This window comes from Dendropsophus ebraccatus, chromosome 7, assembly GCF_027789765.1.
Source record: "Dendropsophus ebraccatus isolate aDenEbr1 chromosome 7, aDenEbr1.pat, whole genome shotgun sequence".
NCBI classification, from domain to species: domain Eukaryota; kingdom Metazoa; phylum Chordata; class Amphibia; order Anura; family Hylidae; genus Dendropsophus; species Dendropsophus ebraccatus.
Window position 1 is genome coordinate 123,944,215 of NC_091460.1, and position 23,269 is coordinate 123,967,483.

Sequence of the window (23,269 nt, forward strand, 5' to 3'; positions counted from 1 at the left end):
ATAGAATAGCCCCCCTACATCCCCCTCCTATATAGAATAGCCCCCCTACATCCCCCTCCCATATAGAATAGCCCCCCTCCTGCACCCCTCCTATATAGAATAGCCCCCCTTCATCCCCCTCCTATATAGAATAGCCCCCTGCATACCCTTCCTATATAAAATAGCCCCCTGCATCCCCCTCCTATATAGAATAGCCCCCTGCATATCCTTCCTATATAGAATAGCCCCCTGCATCCCCCTCCTATATAGAATAGCCCTCCCTCCTGCACGCCCTCCCATATAGAATAGCCCCCCTGCATGGCCACATGTGAAGGGGTTAAAAAAAATATTTAAAAAACAAAACAAAACATTCTCACCTCAGCTCACTCCCAGCAGCTTCTTCCTCGGCTGGATCTTCAGTCCGCGGCGGCTCCTCTCCTCTCTCTCCTCCAGGTCCTCATTGGCGCGTCAGGGAAGTGATGTCACCGCTGGGGGCCTGGTGGAGGTTGCTGCAGACGTGCCTGCGCGCGGCAAGTCTGCGGCCCTCGGCACTTGGGGGGGGAACAACGGGGTGGAGACACGCCACCGCAGCCCCCTCCCGCCACCACAGCCCGCTCACCTCGCCCCGGCTGGCCCGCTCCTGACGTGCTCCGCCAATCAACGAGGGGCCGCTGCGGCCGGCCGCATCTGCCCCACGTTGATTTGATTGGAGGAGCATGTCAGGAGCGGGCCGCAGCGGTGATTTTTTTTTTTTTTTCATTAGACAGCCCGGGCGGCCCACGGACTGGTAATCTGGCCAGCCCAGCAGGCATTTGCTCGCCTTGCCAGATTACCAGTCCGGGCCTGCATACACAGTACATAACTGTCAGGGTAATGGGGTCAGAGATTGGCCTCCTGGGCACCTTACAACAAATCTAATTAACACGCTGACACTTTATAATCGGGCAGCGTTGGGTACATTATGTACTACTACATATATTATATATAATTTTTATACTTTATTTGTCCTCTTAAAGTCTTCAGTTCATCTATTTAGTGAATTCTGAGTTCTCTTACACAAGTCACAGATGCCAGCTGACAACTACTAATGGGAAGCTATTACAGTGCACACAAGGGTTGACCGAAAGCTTTCCATAAACCCTCCATGGCATATAATTCTGCACTTGTATATTGTGTAACAATGCTGATTTATTTATTCTGGGAAACTGGGTGGAAAGCCATATGGGCACTGTAATGGCGGCCATTAGTAGTTATCACCTAACAGCTGTTATCTATGTAGGAGACCAAAAGACTGGCTGATAAAGAATACCTGAAGATACTTCAGAGACTTCTCAATGGAATTCTACCACTGATAACAATTACCTAAAATCTTATCCTTATTTGTGCGGTTGAAGTCACTGAGCTCAATTCACACTAAATTGCACATTTAATTTACAGTATTCAGCTAGAACTAACAAATGATATCCAGTCTTCTAGTGTTCAGCATCTATAGCCTTCTGTGGGGGCCAACACACTGTACGTTACTAGGGTCTCTTCTTGGCAGTTTTATGTTTTTGGCTGTATAGAAAAATAGTGGCCTGCAGGACTTCTAGAAACAAGAGGAGGCCATAAAACATGCATTCAAATATATACAATGAGGAATATGTTGATTTTAATGGAAATCACATACATAAGTAAGGGTCTATGGCTGTATATACTTTCACAGTATACGTATGGATCTGGCTGAAGAGGGGGGGGGGGAACAAAAAAACAAATGAATGTTCCATCAGTTGTATTCAGCTGTATTACCTGCATCTGATAGATCAATCACTATAGGTATACAGTGAGTCTCCGTGCGATCTGGATTTATGTAGAGGCAATGCACCTCTACATAAATCCCCTGAGCTCCAGAGCTGCGGGGACATTTGTAAACCCGGCTTAAAAAACGCTGGACTTCATAAATGTCCTCCATAGTATACACTCCGGCTGGGATCCCTAGCGGCAGCACGAAAAACTGACATGTCATTGAATAGCGGCCGCACAAGCCTGACAAGTCATACAATGGAGTGTGCGGCTCCGGCTGCATGCTCCATTGTTGGCTATGGTGAATTGGGATGCGCCCACATCCCAATTCAGCACAAAGGAAGATCTTCACAAACAGTGGTCGTTCTGTGACCCGACCGGGGCATACCTAAAGGTACCCATACACATTTTATTGACTTTCAACTAAAACAAATTGGGGGAGGTTTATTAAACATGGTGTAAAGTGAAACTGGCTCAGTTGCCCCTAGCAACCAATCAGATTCCACCTTTCATTTTCCAAAGAGTCTGTGAGGAATGAAAAGTGGAATCTGATTGGTTGCCAGGGGCAACCGAGCCAGTTTCACTTTACACCATGCTTGATAAATCTCTCCAATTATTCATCGGGGGGAAATTTAGCAAACAATTTTAGCATACAACATTTCGGAATTTTTGCTGGATAGTTGGACGAAAGAAATTACATTCAAGAAAGAACTTTCATCCACGAGTGATTTTTCTGGGAGCAATATACTGTACTCAAAATATTCCCAAAACATTCCCCTAAAGATCGTTCATCCATCACCCGGTGTTACAGACCATTACTAATGGATAACCAAACACTGTAATGTCTATTATGAACTAAAGTGTATGACTGTGTCTGTAAAACAACTGTTCATCAGATGATTGTTCATTCAACCATCAACCTACTTTTATGCAATGTGTATGACCATCCTATGGCTGCATTCACATGTCCCGTGAAATTGTCAGTAGTCGAGGACCCACCACCACAAACATTTTTTGGTCCCATTGAATCCTATGGGGAAAATTTATCAAACATGGTGTAAAGTGAAACTGGCTCAGTTGCCCCTAGTAACCAATCAGATTCCACTTTTCATTCCTCACAGACTCTTTGGAAAATTAAAGGTGGAATCTGATTGGTTGCTAGGGGCAACTGAGACAGTTTCATTTTACACCAGCTTGATAAATCTCCCCCTATGAGTCTATTTAGACAACCTGTGCCACGATCCCCTCCGCTATCCATACTGCAAAAAAATAGGACATGTCATTTCTCGGAGCAGAATTGCGGCACGGATCCGCCTTTGCCTCTGCCTCCCAACTTACGACTGACGACACTTGTCTGCGGTTCAGGCGGGTTGGTTTTGTTCTGCACCGGCTCATTCAGCTTTCCAGAAGCCGGGAAAGGTAATGTGACATACCAGGCAGATGGTTGTGGTTGGGTATGTACTGGCAGTGTTTGGGGGGGGGGGGGGGTGTTTGGTAAGTTGCCAGCTGTCCAAGGGGGGCGGGGGTATTAGAATGTGACACATTCAGCTCTACTACATGTGGGGGGTGACACATCCAGCTCTGCTACATCTGACATTCAGCTCTGCTATGCCTGAATGTGGAACACATGGGGTCATGTAAAAAATGGACACAGATGTGAAAACAATTGCAATCACGGATTGTTTTTCACAGATCGCGGAGTTGGCTAGCGGACGGTCCTTAAAAATCACTGAACATGCGAATGAGGCCTAACGCAGCACCTTCCAATGTCTGTGAAGCTATGAGCGGTACTACAGCTCTATAATATAGCATACCAGCTACATGAGATGAGAGTGCAGCTCTGTTAGCTATGGCAGTGAAGAGGCCGTGGTGTTCCTATGTTCTGCTGATCGATGTAATTCCCCCCCACCCCCACCGCCCCAAGGCTTGGGTCAACGTCAATAATAATTTGCCAGAAAACCTTGTCAATTTTGTATTACCTTTTTTATGTGGACAAAAACCCTGTAAAACAAATAATGGCAAAGATACTCGGTTTTTATAGCTGTTTTATGCTAATGCCGTTTTCCATGGAGCTGAACAGGTTAAAAAAACATTGTATTTAGCCTGATAGGAAGCAATGATCAGACGCTGAATGTACGACGTCCACTGATGAGATCAGGAGATGGGATAATGTCCTGTATATCAGTAACGTCCACTCATGTCCATCCGGAAGGATGTGCCGAGCACTAATTCACTTGAACTTTCCCCGATAGTTTTTATGGACAGTAATACCAGGGCTTTAGAAGAACAATACTTTAATTGAACAACGCAGATGGAAGCAATATATTGTATAATCCAGGCCAATGGCCAATGAGGCACTGGAAGCAAAACATTTATGTGACATTAAAATAAAGTTTCTGCCCGGAAAGTTTGAGGAACAGATGGAAATCCGGCTTCCTGACAGATAATGCTCCGCGTTTTAGATGATTACGGTACAAAATGATTGATGATTGGAAGTAACTATCTGAAGCCCCGAATGACTCCGAGCTCTTATTCTTGTGCTTCGATAAAATTGTGCTCTTCATCTGTTTCCCTTCTCTGCAGATAGCTGTTGTTACGACAAGACGGGCGCAGCAATTTACAGGCAACTCATCATTCCAACCTGGAAGAAATCCAGCAATCAAGAGCAACTTGCTTCTAAACTTTAACGAAAACCAATGGAGATGCTACAACTGTTCAGGACACGGCTATCATCTACTTATTTTTTTTTCCCCAGAAATAGAAAATCCATACAAAATACACCTATTCTTACAGTAGTTACCTGCTCAGTTTAGGTCTAAAGGAATTAAAGATTTTATATATTCTATGTAGTCTGATCTTACCCCCCCCCCCCCATATGCCACCTACTTCTTACTGTAATAGCTCTCTAGGGAAATCTTTCTAGGGAGGTCAAGTGGGAAACATCACATAGTAGTTAGCCTGGGGTAAACAGCAGGGTCTCGTTTTTTTCTGTATGTTTCTATTTTATCAGACAAACAAACCATGCTGCAGTCATTTTGCCATCCGTCTGTCCTCTACATCCTGCTAGAAAACCAAATACACGTTAGTAAGGGGGTCCCTACAGAATGATGCACAACTCAGCGGGGATAAACAAATAACCTTTTATTTTTCGATTCACAAAAAGGGTACAACTTTCTCTGGAAGGTTTCTATCCTAGTTCAGGAGTCTGGAAAAAAAAAAGAAAAAAAAAAAAGAAATATATAAATATATATATATATATATATATATATATATATATATATATATATATATATATCCAAAGTTCCACCAAAGTCAGGTTCCACCATCAGCTATTTCTCATCCTAGGGTGGCTCTCTGAGAGGCTACTCTCTGCCACAGCCCAGACCATCTACACACCACGTGTGGGGTTGCACCCATTACGTATTGATGCTGCTCTACACCCCACTGGGTCCTCATGGCTACTAGCACACTACTTTTTGAGAATGTCTGCCTTCACATGGCAGCAAATGTGCAACGGTGTACGACACACAACACTCCACACATAAGTACAGTCCCAAGCCATCGGGTGGCTAACACGGTTCAAGTCCTTGTCAGAAAGGGCTACAGTCGATTTAATAAAACTGCTATTCCTTATAGGTAACCTGTCAACAAAACATTGCTATCTAATCTATCGCCATCTTGTTATAGAGCAAAAAGAACTGAGCAGATTGATATATATCTTAACGGGTGTCTATTCTGTATAGCGTGTAACGCATTGATTGTAATTTCTGATGTTTCCATCCTAAAGAGTCCAGTCCATTAATGACACCGCCCCCTGGACTCCTTAGCCCAGTATGATCAGGGATTTCAATCAATAAATTACAAGTTATGCTGAATATATATATATATATATATATATATATATATATATATATTGATCTGCTCAGCTCCTTCTGCTCTATAACATGATGCTGATAGCTTAGATAGCATTTTCATGGTGACGGGTTCCCTTAAATGAGTAATGGCTGTTGGCTGCTTGAAGCTGAAGAATAAATTCCATTACAATCATCCATTCCATAGCACACAAAGAGGCTCTACTCTCTACTATTACACTTGAAACACAATACGGCTATGTTCGCACATGTTAGTTCCATCAGTCTTTTGGTCAGTCTTTTTTCCATTATAATTTTGCCCGTCAGTTCCATGCCTGATTTTCCTTGAAAAAATATTGACCAAAATACTATGTGTAAACCTAGCCTACAACTGTATTACGACAGACGTCTACTACTTGTAGAACATTAATCTATGACTGATGCTGCAGCTACGTTAATTTACGGCGCCTGTGTCATCCGCTGCGGGTCCCGGCTTTCATTGATAGCTGGAGACCCGCTGCAACTCTCAGCACTGGAGCCGTGCTCCGGTGCTGAGTTACCCCTATAGGTACTGCAGTCAGCACGACCGCAGCATCTTTAGGGCTTCTGACAGAGAATTCTCCCTCTACAGAGGGAGAATTCTCCCTCTACAGAGGGAGAATTCTCTGTCCGGTGTCCATCGAGGCTCTGTGAAGTGATCGCAGAGCTCCAATGTTAGCAATGGAAACCATAAGCCTCAGGCTTCCGGTTTCCTGTCGACAGAGGCCGGCGGGGGGAGGGAGGAAAGGCGCGCCCGTGAGCTCTGCCCCCTCCCCTCTCTCCCCTGCCGTTGTCACAAGATTGTAACAGCGGCAGGGGACAGAGGAGAGGGGGCAGACATAGGGACATCAGCTTATGTCATCATTATGACCCCATAAACTAATGTCCTAAAACGACCTGGGCATTGATGCATCAATGACCGATGGTTGTGAAAGGGTTAAGTAACATTCACCCTTCACTAGCCAGGTAGTAGGAGGACTATATCACTGATACTTCAGCTTCTATTTTAGCCACATACAGTTGCTACTTTTTTATCCACATTAGTCAAGGTGTGAATACACAGACTTCCCAGAAGGGTTTTCCAGAGCAAGTGAAAGGGCAAAAAAAAAATGATTACCTTGTAATTTACATTTCTAATACAAATACTGAGAAGTGTAAAAATACAAATTCTCCAGTTAAGGCCCTATTACACCAAATAATTATCGGTCATACTTTAGTGTATTAGCGACTGTTAAAAGACCACAATCAGCTGATCGCAGTCTTTCAACAGGATGAAAAATCCCGATAACAATAGCGATGATCTGCTGCACATCGTTCCATGTAATAGGAGCGCCAGCCCATAGCCACTGACTTCAACGGGCCACCCAGACCCCTACTGGATCTTCCCACGCCCCACCCCAACGCTCGCCGTCTGTGTCTGAAATAGCACAGACAGCAAGTGGGGAACAAGGAGGAAGCGAGCGCTGATCTGACAGGTCACCCCTTACATCCTCCTATAGATCCTACTGTGTAATACGGCCCTTAAACGGGAAAGCGTTCACAGCGTTTATCAACTTGGACTTTTTATGTAAGAAAACGTGGCCCCAAACAAAATTGCTATCAACTATAACCATGGAAAGGGTTACAAATCTCCAAGAGGGAAATCCAAAATAGAGTGTGGCAGATGATGTTGGTTGTTCCTAGCAAGTTAAAGTGTAAAATTTGTTGCATGTTTAAATAAAATGAGGTTATAAGGAAAACATAAAAGTCTAGACCAAGGAAAAGTATACTAAACTTAAAACAATATGCCTCGAAAACAGAGAATGCACAACAAAGCAATGACATCAAAAACAAGTGAGTATAAAGGAGTTTGTAAGAAATCAGCTAAATGAGATGGGATTTACATATAGAAAAAAAACTAATCAAAACCAGCACTAACATGTAAATAAAAAATATATGGGTTTACAGTGGGCGAAAGAGCATAGAAGACCGGATGAAATTAATATTCAGGGATGAATCACCAGTCTGCATTGGTCATGGAGATGATGAAGTCATTTCTTAGGATGATAATGCAGAGCAGAGGAAACAGTGTTAAATATTTTCCCCAGGAAAGTTATAATAACCCAATAATAGAACCAGCAAACAGTTCAGATCAAATGAAAATGATAATTTTTGGTGGAAATCATATAAATTAGTCATTGATAAAGCTCTATTCTATGAAGAAAGAAAAAACACTGCTCATGGAAAAGATGGAACAAGCTTGATATAGAATATTGATTATCCATGCCTGAAGAGAGGCGACAATGTACTATTTTTATTTATTTATTTTTTATGATGTTTCCATTATTTTTTCTCTACTTAATTTGGTAAAACAATCTGCTATTGTTTGGGGTCATATCTTTGATTTTCCACAAAGTAAAACACCTGGGTTCTCGGGTAAGCTTCCTTTAAAGAGTTACTGTTGTGTTTTGTTGTTTTTTTTTTTTGCAGAAATCAATAGTCCAGGCAATTTTGTATTTGGGTTTATTAGCCAAATATGCCATTATCTGCATTTAAAGAGCCTTTTACCAGGACATCTCAAAAACCCAGCAGCCGGGGCAAGGGCTGGCATTACTTACCTCTCCATGTGCCCGCAAGCGCTATGCAGCCGGCATTTTTGCCTTTTACAAAGTAGTCCCCAGCGCCGGACTTCTCCTTTAATTATAGAGATGTTAAAGAGATTTCACTGTAGTGTGAAAGGTGGGGGAGGGACTGAAATGTAAGGTAATAGTATAAAGTTTCTCCAATGCTGTCATCATTTCCACATCATTGACATAGGGTGCATGGAGTTTGGTGAGCAATGGTACAATATAATTTCCCTTTTTTTTAAATCCTATAAAGGCATTTGTGTAGCATTGCCTTCTAGTAGACATGAGCGGCAGGGGAGAGAGGGAAGGGGGCAGAGCTCACGGAGGTGCACCCCGCGCTCCAAGCCTTTCCTCCCCCTGACGGCCTCCGTAGCCAGGAAACCGGAAACCTTAGGCTTCCGGTTTCCATGGCTACCATCAGGGCTCTGTGATCACTTCGCAAATCCCTGATGGACACTCTACAGAGAATTCTCCCTCTGTAGAGGGAGAGTTCTCTGTTAGGAGCCCTATGGATGCTGCGGTCCGCAGTATCTGTAGGGTTAACTCTCAGCATCGGAGCGCGGCTCTGGTGCTGAGAGTTGCAGCGTGTCCCCGGCTATTGCTGATAGCCGGGACCCACTGGGGATGACAGGCGCAGCTACTGCGCCTGTGTCATCCTGCGGCGTGAATTACCGTCGCTGCAGCATCAGGCACAGGCTGCAGCAACGTTAATTTACTGCCCAGCGGCGGGAGAGGGTTAAGGAATATACAGAAAAGAACTCAAAAATTAACTTCGAAAAAGTCCTTTCTGTTTTGTGTGTGGACACCAGCTGCATGTGTTATATACATACGACTACTAATTTCAATGCAGAATATTTTGAAACAGACGCCAAAGAGCATGTGCACTTGAATCACAATCATAATTTTTTTTTTTTATGGTTATATCCTGGGCAACACAAACACGTATTCTAACGTATAATAACTGCATGCCAGACTGTTACGTACGTATTCTTGTGTGAAATCAATGAGGTTTTGCAGGTCGATATCATCTCTGTACGCTTTGATGTTGCTGTTGATAAATATATACAGCTGATCCTTAATCCAGTCTTTAAAGACAAATGCTAGTACACCGGCTGTGAGCTCCAAGAAGAAAATAATTCCCAGGAAAACAGAAAACTGTAAAGGAAGTAAAAAGAAAAGTTATGATTATGTATATGGATGATATGTATATAGAGATGAGCGAACCGGGTCCGGGTTCGAGTCCATCCGAACCCAATCGTTCGGCATTTGATTAGCAGTGGCTGCTGAACTTGGATAAAGCTCTAAGGTTGTCTGGAAAACATGGATACAGCCAATGACTATATCCGTGTTTTCCACATAGCCTTAGGGCTTTATCCAACTTCAGCAGCCCCCGCTAATCAAATGCCGAACAATCGAGTTTGGATGGACTCGAACCCGATTCGCTCATCTCTATATGTATACAACGCACTGCTGCTTATAAGCTGAATCATTCTCTAAAGAAACAGTGTCGAACCTGTGGCTCTCCAGCTGTTGCAGAACTACATTCCCCATCATGCATGGACAGCCAAAGACAAATATTTAGCTTTCCAGGCATGATGGAAATTGTAGTTTTGCAACAGCTGGAGGGCTAGATTTGACAGAAAGATGGTCTGGAAGAAGGAAAAGAATGCTGGCAGCAGGCCAATGAGCATAGAACCTTCAACTTACATTGCAGCCACAATACAGATGCAAGAAAGAGAAATTGTTAAATAAACAATATATGGTAATATATGATATATATTAGAGTGTGATATGTATGTGTCTTGTGACTTGAAACCCTGCCTGTATTGAAAGTTTATATATTTCATGTGAATACACTGCGCATGAGTAGTACCACCCCTTATTTTGTCTATAAAAGTTTACACAAAACAATAAAGGGCGCACTTCCCCAACTTATGTTACTGATACGTACATCAGCTGTCTGTGCTGTGTGATTTTAAGTTGTAAGCAGAACTGCAGCTGCTAACTGGGGAAAGTCTGGCTTCATAAAGTCATGCAAAACAAAAGTTAAACCTATCAGTTCCGTAGAATACCGGTCGTAAATTGATTAAGACCGTCCAACATGCTCATTATTTTGAATTACAGAGGTATTTTCACCTCAAAATGGTGTTGGATTTGGAAAGGTATCTCAAAATATTCCACTGGTGTTTGGAAAGAGATGAGTGAAGAAAAGGAATTTTTCCTGGTACGATTCATTTAATATCACTTGTGACTGCAGTTTCTCTGTAAGGTTTTATTCATGCAGTGTTCTGAGTTCAGATAATGGAACAATTACAGAATGCTGCAGTATTCCGCTGAATGCCATTGCCGGGGAAGAGTTAGATGTTCTAAACACATAGAGCTGTATTACATGAACTTTTGTTTGTAAGTATTGGATTGTGTGGTTCGGTGAACTGAGAACGTCCTTGCATCTCAGTACATTTTATAGTGGCTTTCCTTGCCAAACTATTTCAAGTGCTTTCAATAGTGAAAATGAAAAGAATGGAAATATTTCATCCGTTTCTGAGAATTTATTACAAATAATGAGTTATAGCAACTGCAATGGAACAAAGCATTTTATGGGAAAAAAAACCCATTCTATTCACTTAAAGGAACACTCTGGGGGAAAGGCAGGCTCTTTATGCCTACTGATGGGTCTCATGGGCTGCACACAGGAATTCAAAGGTCAATAAATAAAGAATCATTTACAATTTTAGGCCATTTGCACACTATGGCCGGCAGTACCGGCCGGACGATCTTCCCTCTAGTGAATTCGGATGTGGGCGCACCCATGACCAATTCACCACTGCCCACAATGAAGCGTGCGGCCGGAGCCACACACTCTATTGTGTGAACTGACAGGTTCTCTGCGGCCGCTATTCAATGAATGAATTTCAACACCCTTTTGGGTGTGGCTATTTTTGAATGTTTGTTAAATTTTGTTGAAGAGACTGTAAAAGGATGGGCAAAAAAAAAATCTGTGTGTGAACAACTTAAAATAACGGCTGCCAATAAATGTTTAGAAAATTAATATGGCAGCCGTTATTCTATGCATTGTGTGAATTAAGGGACTTTGTTTCCATAGACTTCAATGGAAATCATTGAAGACTGAAATTAACAGCCGTTATTTACTTAAAAAAGACAGTAAATAAATAATCTCTGCTGCCCGACCTCCTACTCACTCAGTCAGCTGTCAGTGAGCATCTGCCAACAGAGGACTGATCTGTAATCAGATATAGTTGAATTTCCCAGACTGCGTTGGAGCTGTGGTCTAGGGTTAAATCACATGTGTAGAAGACCAGCAACAAAATCTTTCTTTGGTTCAATTGCCCTGATGGAAATGAAATATAGTTATTTATTTTTTCTCATTATTACATGATTTTTTCAAAGGGCAAAGAATTTTCAATCAGGACCAAACTACTTTAGTTTTTTTTAATACAATGATGAGAAAAATAAAAAAAATAAACTATATATTTATTTTTTAAATAATTGTATTAAAAACAAATTTAAACTAACAGACATTTTTTTAAAAACTATATTTAATTTTCTATCAGGGGAATCAAACCAAAGAAAGAACCGTTGATGATCTGTAGACGTGTTATTTAGCCCTAAACCACAGCTAGGGGATTCAACTATATTTGATTGCAGATCAGCCCTCTGTTGGCAGATACTGATTGACATCTGACTGAGCAGGAGGCAGGGCAGCAGAGATTATTCATGAAGAAGAGGGAGGAGGAAGCAGTGGTGAGGCATGCTAAAGTAAGGCACAACGTTGAGGCACAACTCCTCATTGACTCTTCATTACAGTAGGAGACCGGAGATTGCACATAATCCACTCCATGGACAAATTACCAAAAGGTAACATGCTCACTAGGGGACTGCCAGTTACAGCACACTGTCAACACCTCAGGTAGGGCCCGCGTGCTGACAGTAACATTTTAAGTGATATATATATATATATATATATGACCATGACACAAAAGCCTCATCTGTAACCTAAATAAAATAGGGTTATGCTGTTGTCTGTTAAATAAAAAGTTAAAAATTTTAGCTTACTGTGTGTATAGTTTCTCTTTTTCAATTGAATACTTTCCATATATCTAATATGGTGGCTTCAAAATATACTTACAAATTTCAGGAGGAAAGTATTTTCCCGGAGCGCTCCAATGCAACCAGCAAAACCAAGGATAAACATCACTCCACCCACTACCAGGAAGAGCCAAACAGGATCAAACCCTCCGAGGTCAGTAATGGAGGAGATATTGGAGAGCACGCCCTGCAGAGGAAAAAAGACAGACAGAAGACCCATTTCAGACTGATTTACACCAGAGATGTATAAAGAAATCACAGGGCCCCATAGCAAAATTGAGAACATCAGCAACATCAAATAAAAGGGGTACTCCGGTGAAAATCTTTTTCTTTCAAATCAACTGGTTTCAGAAAGTTATATAAATTTGTAATTTACTTCTATTTAAAAATATCCAGTCTTCCAGTACTTATCAGCTGTTGTATGCTCTGCAGGGAGTTGTGTATTCTTTCCAGTCTGACGAAGTGCTCTCTGCTGCCACCTCTGTCCATGTCAGGAACTGTCCAGATAAGTAGCGAATCCCTATAGAAAACGTCTACTGCTCTGCACAGTTCCTGACATGGACAGAGGTGGCAGCAGAGAGCACTATGTCAGACTAGAAAGAATAAACCACTTCCTGCAGGATATACAGCTGCTGATAAGTACTGGAAGACTTGAAATTTTTAAATAGAAGTAAATTACAAATTTATATAACTTTCTGAAACCAGTTGATTTGAAAGAAAAAGATTTTCGCCAGAGTACCCCTTTAAATTTCTCATCAAAGATGCATGTCCTGAACTTATGTAAGTGTAAACTTGGGGGCTGGATAATTCAAGATGGCTGTCATATCAAGGCCCACACTGTGGATTAGGTTCAAAACTTTACACATAGTAAAGCAACTTTACAATATAGTGCAAAATTAACCCCTCATCTAGCCTCTAACACATACATTGTCCTTCACTATAGGACACTGGGCCTACAACCTGGTACCCAAAAAAAAAAAAAAATAATAAGAAAATACCATGATCAATATGATGGACAAAAGGATCCTGGTTCTGTGCTGACAATGGTTGCACCAGTCATCTTGAATATCAATGATTGTTGGATAGTAAATGCTAAGTGTGTAAACTACTAAAGATCCGTGTCTTTCGCTCACACCTCATTACTTCCCCGCAGTCTAAATTCAGAAAAGTGCACTCAGCCAAAACTATATTCACAATTTAATGTCTTTAAAAAAAGAAGTCCGCCGCTCTGACAGTTCCATAAATACTTAAACACATGAAGGAGAAAGTGACGAAGAAAATATTTTTAGCCTAGAATCTTGTTAGTTTACAGGACAGCTCTGAGAAGAGAAGCCTCACGCTAGCGCTGAATAAATACAGAAAATCTAGAGAGATAAAAAAAAAAAAGAATGTTTGCAGAAGCGAAATGATGTAACCATGAATACTAAGGAGGGGCATAGTACCTGAGAAACACAATCATGGAGGGTCTCCTGAAATTAAAGTGATATTGTCACCCCCTTTCTATATAAGGGTATGTTCACACTGAGTAAATTAGGTGGAATTCCGCAGCGGAACAGCGGAGAGCGGTGGCAGCGGAGGAGCACGCGCTCTCTCATAGACGGGCAATAAAACACTGATACAGGCAGGATTCCTCCGAGGAATTTCACCTACTTTACTCAGTGTGAACATACCCTAAGGAGTTCTCAGCATTCTTCTTAACCTTATATTCTAAACATTTCATATCTTACCGTATAAAGGATTTCTTGCATGTTATTGTTGGTGGACAGTGCCATAGGGGCAGGGCTTAATGGCAGTCGTGGCCCATATCTCTGCCCACATCGATGCTGTAGGTCGCGCACCATCAATTACATCATTGGCATCTAGGCCCTGTCCCCTGCACAGCGTCATCAGAGTGGGCTGACCTAGAGACATAGCCGGACCAGAGGGGGCGAGGCCTAGATGCCAATGACATCATGAAGGGGGTGGGGCCTACAACAGCGTTATACATACAGCCGAACTGTGGAATTTGCTGCCCCTCTGCCTTTTTAAAAAAAATTAAAAAAAAGAGACCAAGCACAGGAAGTCCCAGTCCTTTGCACGCTCGTGCAAGGAAAGACACCTGTTCATCATGCAGGTTGTGTATCAATCAACTTAGTCTAATTATATTATTAACTCTGCATGCTTACCAGGAGACAATGCTCTTTGTAATGCAACAATTTATTTGGTATAATGTTACTTTGTGGTTACAAAGGTTTTGGTTCTGTGTGACAGGAGAGCTGACCATACAATGCAAGCATCCCCAGGATTCTTTGCTACTGAATGTGGATGTGCAGCAGCTGTATACATGCGCAGTGATGGGAGACCCCTAGTGGCCAGCTTGCGATCACAATCCCTGTTGGAAATAAATTTGCAACAGTGCCTCCAGCACAGTTCATGATTACCCCATCTCCCCCTCCTTACATGCATATTCTTGTGATAAGGTAACAATAATTGTTAGATTCAGCCATGGTAATGTTCTAGTCATAAGAGGCAGAGGCCGCTTGTACTGTTAGCTGCTTTCAATCCAAGATCTGTCCTGGGGTCTGTTCGGCAGGTGATGCAGTTATTGTTGTAAAAAAAACAACCTTGCCCTCTTCACCATTAGAAATGCCCCCAGGCAGGATTTCTCCTATTCATCACTTGTCTGAACACTGCACATGGGCCTTAACGATTCAGCACATGTGCAGTGTTCAGACAAGTGATGAATAGGTGAAATCCTGCCTGGGGGCATTCCTAATGGTGAAGAGGGCAGGCAGGAGGGACGGAGGTGCGTCGCAATCCTAGGGCACAGACACTCTAGGTCACACCAATTTGAAACAGCTCTGCAAGTTTAAAAGTTGTTTTTTTACAACAATTACCTGCTGAATGGATGCCAGGACAGATCTTGGATTAAAAGCAGCTATCCGAAGGTACAAACCATTTGGGAGGGTCAGATTGTGGATACAGAGTCACTTTAAAGTTGGTGTTATCATTTGGGATAATGTCCTTACATGGTCTGACACTGTCCAATCAAAGCTGGCATTGCCACACTGTGTAAGGACACGCCCCCTACTGGTAACACCCAGTTGGCTATTAAAAATTAAAAAAATTTTTTTTTAGTAATGTTAATAGTGGAAGAGCCCATCAAAGCTATAAGAAAGATACCCCACAACTATGGGAAATACATGTAATTAATAAAACAGGCTTGTTAGCCATTGTTATCATAGAATAGCCATAGAACACAGTGCTAGTATAAACTTTTTTCTGTAGTATTTTTAATATTTTGCTTACTCAGAAGAGAAATGCCAGGCTTCAGTTTCCAGCTTGGTTGAATAAAACAGGACACATTGTTTTCTCCTTCCCATCAATTTAATATTACAGTAAAAGGGATTCATCCAACCTCTTTCCTCACTAAATGGCTCCTTCTCTCTGCACCAGTGGACTGGAAAATCTCTCCTGCCAGCTGTGATAACTGTTTTGCACATTACAAGAAGGGAGTGCTCTTCAACAATCGCAAATCTGACACATAAAGAGCATCATCTACACAGGGGTCCTAGTGAGGATAAAGCTGTGCAAATAGGCTGTGTATTGTATCAAACATGCCAAACGGGCACATACCCACAGCCGACTGGCAGACTGGCACCTAGGTTTTACTGCCTAGAGGCTTCATTAATCACCAAGCAATGGTAAAGAGTCATTGTATAACTTTGCAGAGCCAATCTTCTGGAAATTCATGGTATCCGACTGTATAGGATGTAAAGCTGGGCAAATACTTGAGATTCTGGACGACCAAATTTAGGCCATAAATTGACAACTATAATGCTGCGTTTACATGGAACGATAATTGGCCCGATCGTACGATTAACGATGTCGGAGTAACTTTTTTTTTTCATAACGATCAGCGTTTAGGCGGTACGATATATCGTGCGGAAATTCGTTTTGCGATTGCTTAAGCCTATCTCACACATTGGTTAAATCGGCGAACGACTGTTTACACGGAATGATCTGCGATTTTTTTTGCGAATGACATTTTTAGAACATGTAAGATCAAAATGAACGATTTCTCGTTCATCGTTTGATCGTTCGCAGCCTTTACACGTACGATTATCGTTCGAATTCGATCGTTATCATGCAAATTCGCACGATAATCGTTCCGTGTAAACGCAGCATAACACTGTGACATGACAGAGCAAAAGTAGTCCGATATCTGGAAAAATTTATCTGCTGAACAGGATTTTTTTGTTCCTTTGCAGGTGTTGAAAAGTTTGTTGATGCTAAATAAGAGATCTGCTGCCCATCAACAAAAGACCAAGGGGGGGGGGGGGAGAATTTGCTGTTTAAATGTCACAGTTTATCTATGATGATCTATGAATGACAAGCCTTTCATTAATATTATAGTGCTTGAAAAAGCGCTATACTGTCATCCCTTTTCTTTATTCTTCTTCCAGTTAATTTTCTGCAATTAATACAGCTCGAACCGCTCTGCACACAGACTATGTTCAAACTGCGTTTCAAAGCCCTCAGTGATGACAGGTGTGCTAAGTATTTTTGTCTTAAAAAAAAATAAAAAATCCCCATAGAAATGAATGGCAGAATGTTCAGGAATTCAAATATCACACAGCACAGCCCTAACCAGCCAATCAGAGCACACATGCAAACAGCTGAACTGTGATACAATAGAAACCCTAAGCACCGAAGTTGCTCTTAAAGGGGCGGCACCAAAGTCGCTCTTGAAGGGAGGATATCAAGGGTTAAAGTTTTTCTTAAAGGGAAGTCACTGTTAAAGTGGCACTCTTTACAAGCACTTTGTATTTTCTCCTGGAAATACACATTTAGTTAATATTACAAGTATTATTTCTTTTTAAAGCACCCTTGATTCCAGAGCGCTGTACATATAGTAATGTTGAGTGGAGAGGCTGAACATTTCAGGTTTGGCAACACTATTCATGTTTTCTAGGCCTGAGTCAGATACCAAGCCTTAGTAGAAGAACACATGCCCCCAGGAAATAGATTATATATATATATATATATATATATATATATATATATATATATATATATATATATATATATATACACACACACACACACACACACACACACACACACACACACACACGCACACACACACACACACACACTGGCTGCCATCTTTGAGTAAACAAGGTCCACCTTGACCATCAGTGTGTTAGTGTGGTTAGTGCACACTGTATAAACGTTATAATTTGTAATTCAGGACAGTCAATGTGACTTGAGGTACGTTCTGATCACTTGCCGAACTGCCTCTCTCCGCTCAACAGTACATACTGTATTAGTGAAGAGCGAAGTTAGAGAACATTTGAGTTAACCTAAACGCTCAGCATTTCACACCTGGCATCTAGAAAAGTTGGATGCAGCCCTAGGGAGCCCTGGACATAGTCATAGGCTGTGGGTAACAATCTATCCTATCTACACAGGCAAAGAAATTAAAAAAAAAAAATAGACGTCCATAAAGGATGTGTTACAATTAGAGGCCTTCTGAGGCCTTTGTGGCTGCCTATTAGAGCTGTTATTTTTGCATTACTATGGCAGGATGTAGCGCTGATCTGACAGTACACTGCAATACAGTAGTGTTGCAGCATACTATATAAACAATCTAATACAATTGAGTAGAGATGAACGAACCGGGTTCAGGTTCGAGTCGATCCGAACCCGAACGTTCGGCATTTGATTAGCGGTGGCTGCTGAACTTGGATAAAGCTCTAAGGTTGTCTGGAAAACATGGATACAGCCAATGACTATAGCCATGTTTTCCACATAGCCTTAGGGCTTTATCCAAGTTCAGCAGCCACCGCTAATCAAATGCCGAAAGTTCGGGTTCGGATCGACTCGAGCATGCTAGAGGTTCGCTCATCTCTACAATTAAACCTCTCATCTTCTATTGGAGTGGTCTTACAGAAAGTGGCCACTTTGCCTTGTGACTATGTAAAAATTTACTACACAAAATCTGGTCTGGAAAACAAAGAAACATAAAAGATTGTTGCCAGAAAAAGGCCATAAGAGGCTGGTCTTCTTAAAGAATTGGTCTTTTAGAAAAATGTTATCGCTTGTGGAGAATTTAAAACAAAAAGCATATAAAAAAAACATATAAAATTCCTCCAGTAAAAAAAAACACATGGTAATTGTACAAAAAAAAAGGGGGGGGGGGGGGGGGAAAGTGAACAACAAAACAAATGCTAAAAAAATTTATTCAGACACTTTGCATTTCAGAAAAAGTTAAAGGGTTAATCCAGCGCTACAAAAACATGGCCACTTTCTTCCAGAGACAGCGCCACTCTTGTCTTCAGTTTGGGCGAGGTTTTGCTGCTCAGTTCCATTGAAGTGAATGAAGCTTAATTGCAAACCGCACCTGAACTGGAGACAAGAGTTGTGTTGTCTCTGAAAGAAAGTGGCCGTGTTTTTGTAGCACTGGATAACCCCTTTAAGACGGTTTAAAAATTCTTATTGACCACAAAATGGTACCAATACAAACTATAGATCACTGCGGAAAACGCCATCACAGCTCAGTAGATGAAAGGAAAAAGTAAGGCTCCATGCGTATTGTTGTGCATTTCACACATATGTTAGAGGGATTATCCAGCGTTAGAAGAACATGGTCGCTTTCTTCCTCACTGAAATGCTGCCCCAGCCATGAGATCATGAGTGCCTAGTAGAAAATACAGCCCTGACTCTATAGTGCGCATTATGGGACAGAAGTTATTTGCACTTGTACTTAGATAGGACTCAGGGCTAGGGATGGTCCAAACCTGGTTCGGGTCGGGTTCGTATGGACCCTAACCCTCGGAAATGATTCCCGCTGTCTGCCCGCTCCGTGGAGAGGGTGGATACAGCGGGAGGACCGCCTGGAAAACTGGGATACAGCCATAGCCATAGGCTGTATCCCAGTTTTCCAGGCGGTCCTCCCGCTGTACGAAGCGGGCAGACAGCGGGAATCTGATGCTGAGCGTTGGGTTCATACGAACCCGAACTTCGGCAGATTCGGACCATCCCTACTCAGGGCAAGTGCATTGATGAAACGGTATCCTGAAAAATCTAGGATGCAAAGAAAAAAAAAAAGGCATGTAGGTTTTTTAAAATCTTATGAAAGTACACTTTGAAAACCTTCAACTAAGAAAGCATGGTCTAGCCCCAAATTTATCTAATTTTTGGGTTGTTTTTACATTTTATTACTTGGTGCAAAAGAAATAGCAATACATTTTTTTAATTAGTGTCCCATTACAAGTCAAGTTTTTTTATTTTAATTTTTTTTTACCTGATGGGGTCAAGCTTTCTTATTGGGAAAACTTGTAGTTTTTATTGGTACCATTTTGGAATACATAGGACTTTTTGATCATTTTCTTTTCAGGTTTTTTTTGGGGGAGGTGTATAAGCAAAATACAGAAAACTTGGCTTTTTTGTTCTCTTTCTCCAGTGTTCATTGTGCAGAATATAAAATAAAATAATAATTTAATTTATTTAAATATTTTATGGAGAAAATGATGGCAATGTCTTAGATTGGAGCTTGTTTATGGAGCCTATTATATGGCTCAATGATCATGTGGCCAGGGCTGCACAAACACTTGCTACATTGGCCTACAGCCGATTATTTTTTGATGTGTCAGACGTGATCGATCAGCCTCTAAGTGGGCGTTTGCTGTTTGTTGGCTAATTGTTGGCCCCGTTACACAGGGTGATATCTGTCTGATTTGATGTAAGGATCAGTGAAAGTTCTGGAGTCACATTCTATCTATCTATCTATCGCATATTCCAGATATATACCATAACATATGAAAAAAATTAAGGGGGTTATTCTACCTTTACTAAATTATATTATAAAATCCTTTTTTCCTCCAAAGGTTGCTACTTTTTCCACCTTGCATAAAATGAACTTGGATTTTGCTCAAGAAATTGTTCAGCATATAAATTGGTTTGTTCCACTATATACTGAATTAATTCATCCAAAAAAAACTGAAAAACCATAAAAACCTGAAACCAGCAGTTTCTCTTTCGATTCCTGGAGCAGCTATAAATTCAGGAGTCTGTGGGCTGTAACCAGCTTGTCACTGGATCAAGGGATCTTTAAAGGGCATCTACCGCCTTGATTTTCTATTACTGATTAGAGTCAGATACTGAAACAAAAGAATTTTTCTTACCAGTTTCTTTTTTCTGATTTACAATTTTTTTTTTAATTTAATCTTTTTTACACGGTTATGGGGGCTCCCACCCTGCCAGGGCTGTTTTAACAGCATTAAAGGGGTATTCTGCTCAAAAATAACTTTTCATATGCTGTTGCCCATAGTGAGACTAACAATTCATTTCATACTTGTTATTATCCATTTAGTCTGCTTCCCCCAGTTCTGAGCTGCTGCTTTCTGTTAATCACAGTGAGTTCATCAGTAACTTGACCTCATTTTAACCCTCCTAGCATTACATAGGAGCTACAAAATTGCAGATACAGCCTGCCAGGGACTTGTTTACATCACCCATCTCAGAAGAGAGGGGGGAGGAGACGAAGAGAAAAGCTCACACACAGTTTTTTGTGTCTTCAGCAAAAAGTAGCAGCTCACAACTGAGAGAAGGAAACTGAATCGATAATGACAGCCATTGTTAGCAATTAAAACAACGGACATTCTTGCCTTAAAATAATCTACTACATTAAACTCTATAAGGAACAACGGCCGTTGTTCTCAAACTGTACTGAACAACGGCCATTGTTCCCCTACGGCCGCACAAATAATTGACATGTCAATTATTTGCGGCTGCTAATGCAGGAACAACGGCCATTGTTCCCACTCTGGCAACACAATGTATGGTCATTCTGACGGCCGTACATTGCATGGACTTCAATGGTTAATTGGCACACCCAAATGAGCTCGCAATCCAAATAAAATAAGATGATGTTCCTGCAGCCAATATGGTAATATGAGACTATATTTCTTGTAAACTATAAAAGGTATAATCGTGATTAATTCAAAATAGCTTTGGGCTTACATGGACATCCTGCAGATGCATTTTATTCTATCCCATTGCTCCGTGTGCTAAATAAGATTCATTGCATAGACACAACCGTGAGCCAGACAGACAGTATGCATTTCATAAGGCCCTTTCATTTTACCTTACTCCATCTTCTAAGGTTTCTACTACATATAAACGATAGATTTTTCCTTCTCTTTACATTAGCTGTGTCTGATCTCAATAGACTAGAGAGAGATGTCACTGTGTGCTGGTCCGTATTGTAAGTGAACACATTGTAAATAAACTGAGGGGAGCATACAGGAACATGGCCGAGAAGGGATGGAGAGCTTTATAAAAATATATCCCAAATACAATTACAGCCAGACTCTCTGTCCTGTTGATACTTTCCTCCATTCTCCCCCTGTACAAAGGAACGTGACAAAGGTGCCCTCCCCCTGCACAACAGATCCACTTCTTTGTACGCCCATTCCAATACACAACATGGCATCTCACCTCAGACCTTGGGCCCCTGGGAGGCTTTCAAATGCCCTCAGGATCCAAACCTTATATCGTTCCTGAGCCTATATCGTGCCCAACCTTATATCGTTCCCAGCAAATACAATTATAGCCAGACTCTGTCCTGCTGATACTTTCCTCCATTCTCCCCCTGTACAAGGGAACCAGACAAGGGTGCCCTCCCCCATTTCTCTGCACAACAGATCCACTCCTTTGTATACCTATTCCAATACACAACATGGCATCTCACCTCAGACCTTGGGTCCCTGGGAATGCCCTCAGGATCCAAACCTTATATCGTTCCCAACCCTATATTGTTCCCAACCTTATTATGTTCTAAACCCTATATCGTTCCCAACCTTATATCGTTCCCAACCTTATGTCATTCCCAACCTTATATCATTCCCAACCTTATATCATTCCCAACCTTATATCATTCCCAACCTTATATCATTCCCAACCTTATATCATTCCCAACCTTATATCATTCCCAACCTTATATCGTTCCAAAGCCTATATCCTTCCCAACCTTATATCGTTCCAAAGCCTATCTCCTTCCCAACCTTATATTGTTCCCAACCCTATATTGTTCCCAACCCTATATTGTTCCCAACCCTATATTGTTCCCAACCCTATATTGTTCCCAACCCTATATTGTTCCCAACCCTATATTGTTCCCAACCCTATATTGTTCCCAACCCTATATTGTTCCCAACCCTATATCGTTCCCAACCCTATATCGTTCTCAACCCTATATCGTTCCCAACCCTATATCGTTCCCAACCCTATATCGTTCCCAACCTTATTTTGTTCCAAACCCTATATCGTTCCCAGCCTTATATCGTTCCAAAGCCTATATCGTTCCCAACCTTATATCGTTCCAAACCCTATATCGTTCCCAGCCTTATATCGTTCCAAAGCCTATATCGTTCCCAACCTTATATCGTTCCCAACCTTATATCATTCCCAACCTTATATCATTCCCAACCTTATATCATTCCCAACCTTATATCATTCCCAACCTTATATCATTCCCAACCTTATATCATTCCCAACCTTATATCATTCCCAACCTTATATCATTCCCAACCTTATATCGTTCCAAAGCCTATATCGTTCCCAACCTTATATTGTTGCCAAGCCTATATCGTTCCCAACCTTATATCGTTCCCAAGCCTATATCGTTACCGACCTTATATCGTTCCCAACCTTATATGGTTACCAACCTTATATAATTCAAATTTAAAAAATAATCATTTTGTGTGATTGCAAGCAACAATAAAAAAAATCATTGGTGTGTAGTTGAGTGCATCTTTTGAGCTGAACCTAAACTCAACATTAATCGCTCACTATAGTTCCAAATTAGTTCACCAATCGCTAAGTGTAATTCCACATTGTTCGTTCATTTGCTGGGATCAG

The 23,269-nt window shown here is 41.5% G+C and overlaps 1 protein-coding gene across 1 annotated transcript in view; it reads right to left on the reverse strand.

Annotated features, from left to right (window-relative positions):
- The window catches only part of TSPAN5 (tetraspanin 5), a 93,972-nt gene that overhangs the window by 11,643 nt on the left and 59,060 nt on the right, over positions 1-23,269 (reverse strand). Inside the window, exons 3-4 of the mRNA XM_069976787.1 lie at positions 12,405-12,551; positions 9,242-9,412 (exon numbers count right to left, since the gene is read on the reverse strand). Coding sequence (XP_069832888.1) covers positions 9,242-9,412; positions 12,405-12,551 — 318 coding nt within the window. The remainder of the gene's footprint in view (positions 1-9,241; positions 9,413-12,404; positions 12,552-23,269) is intronic.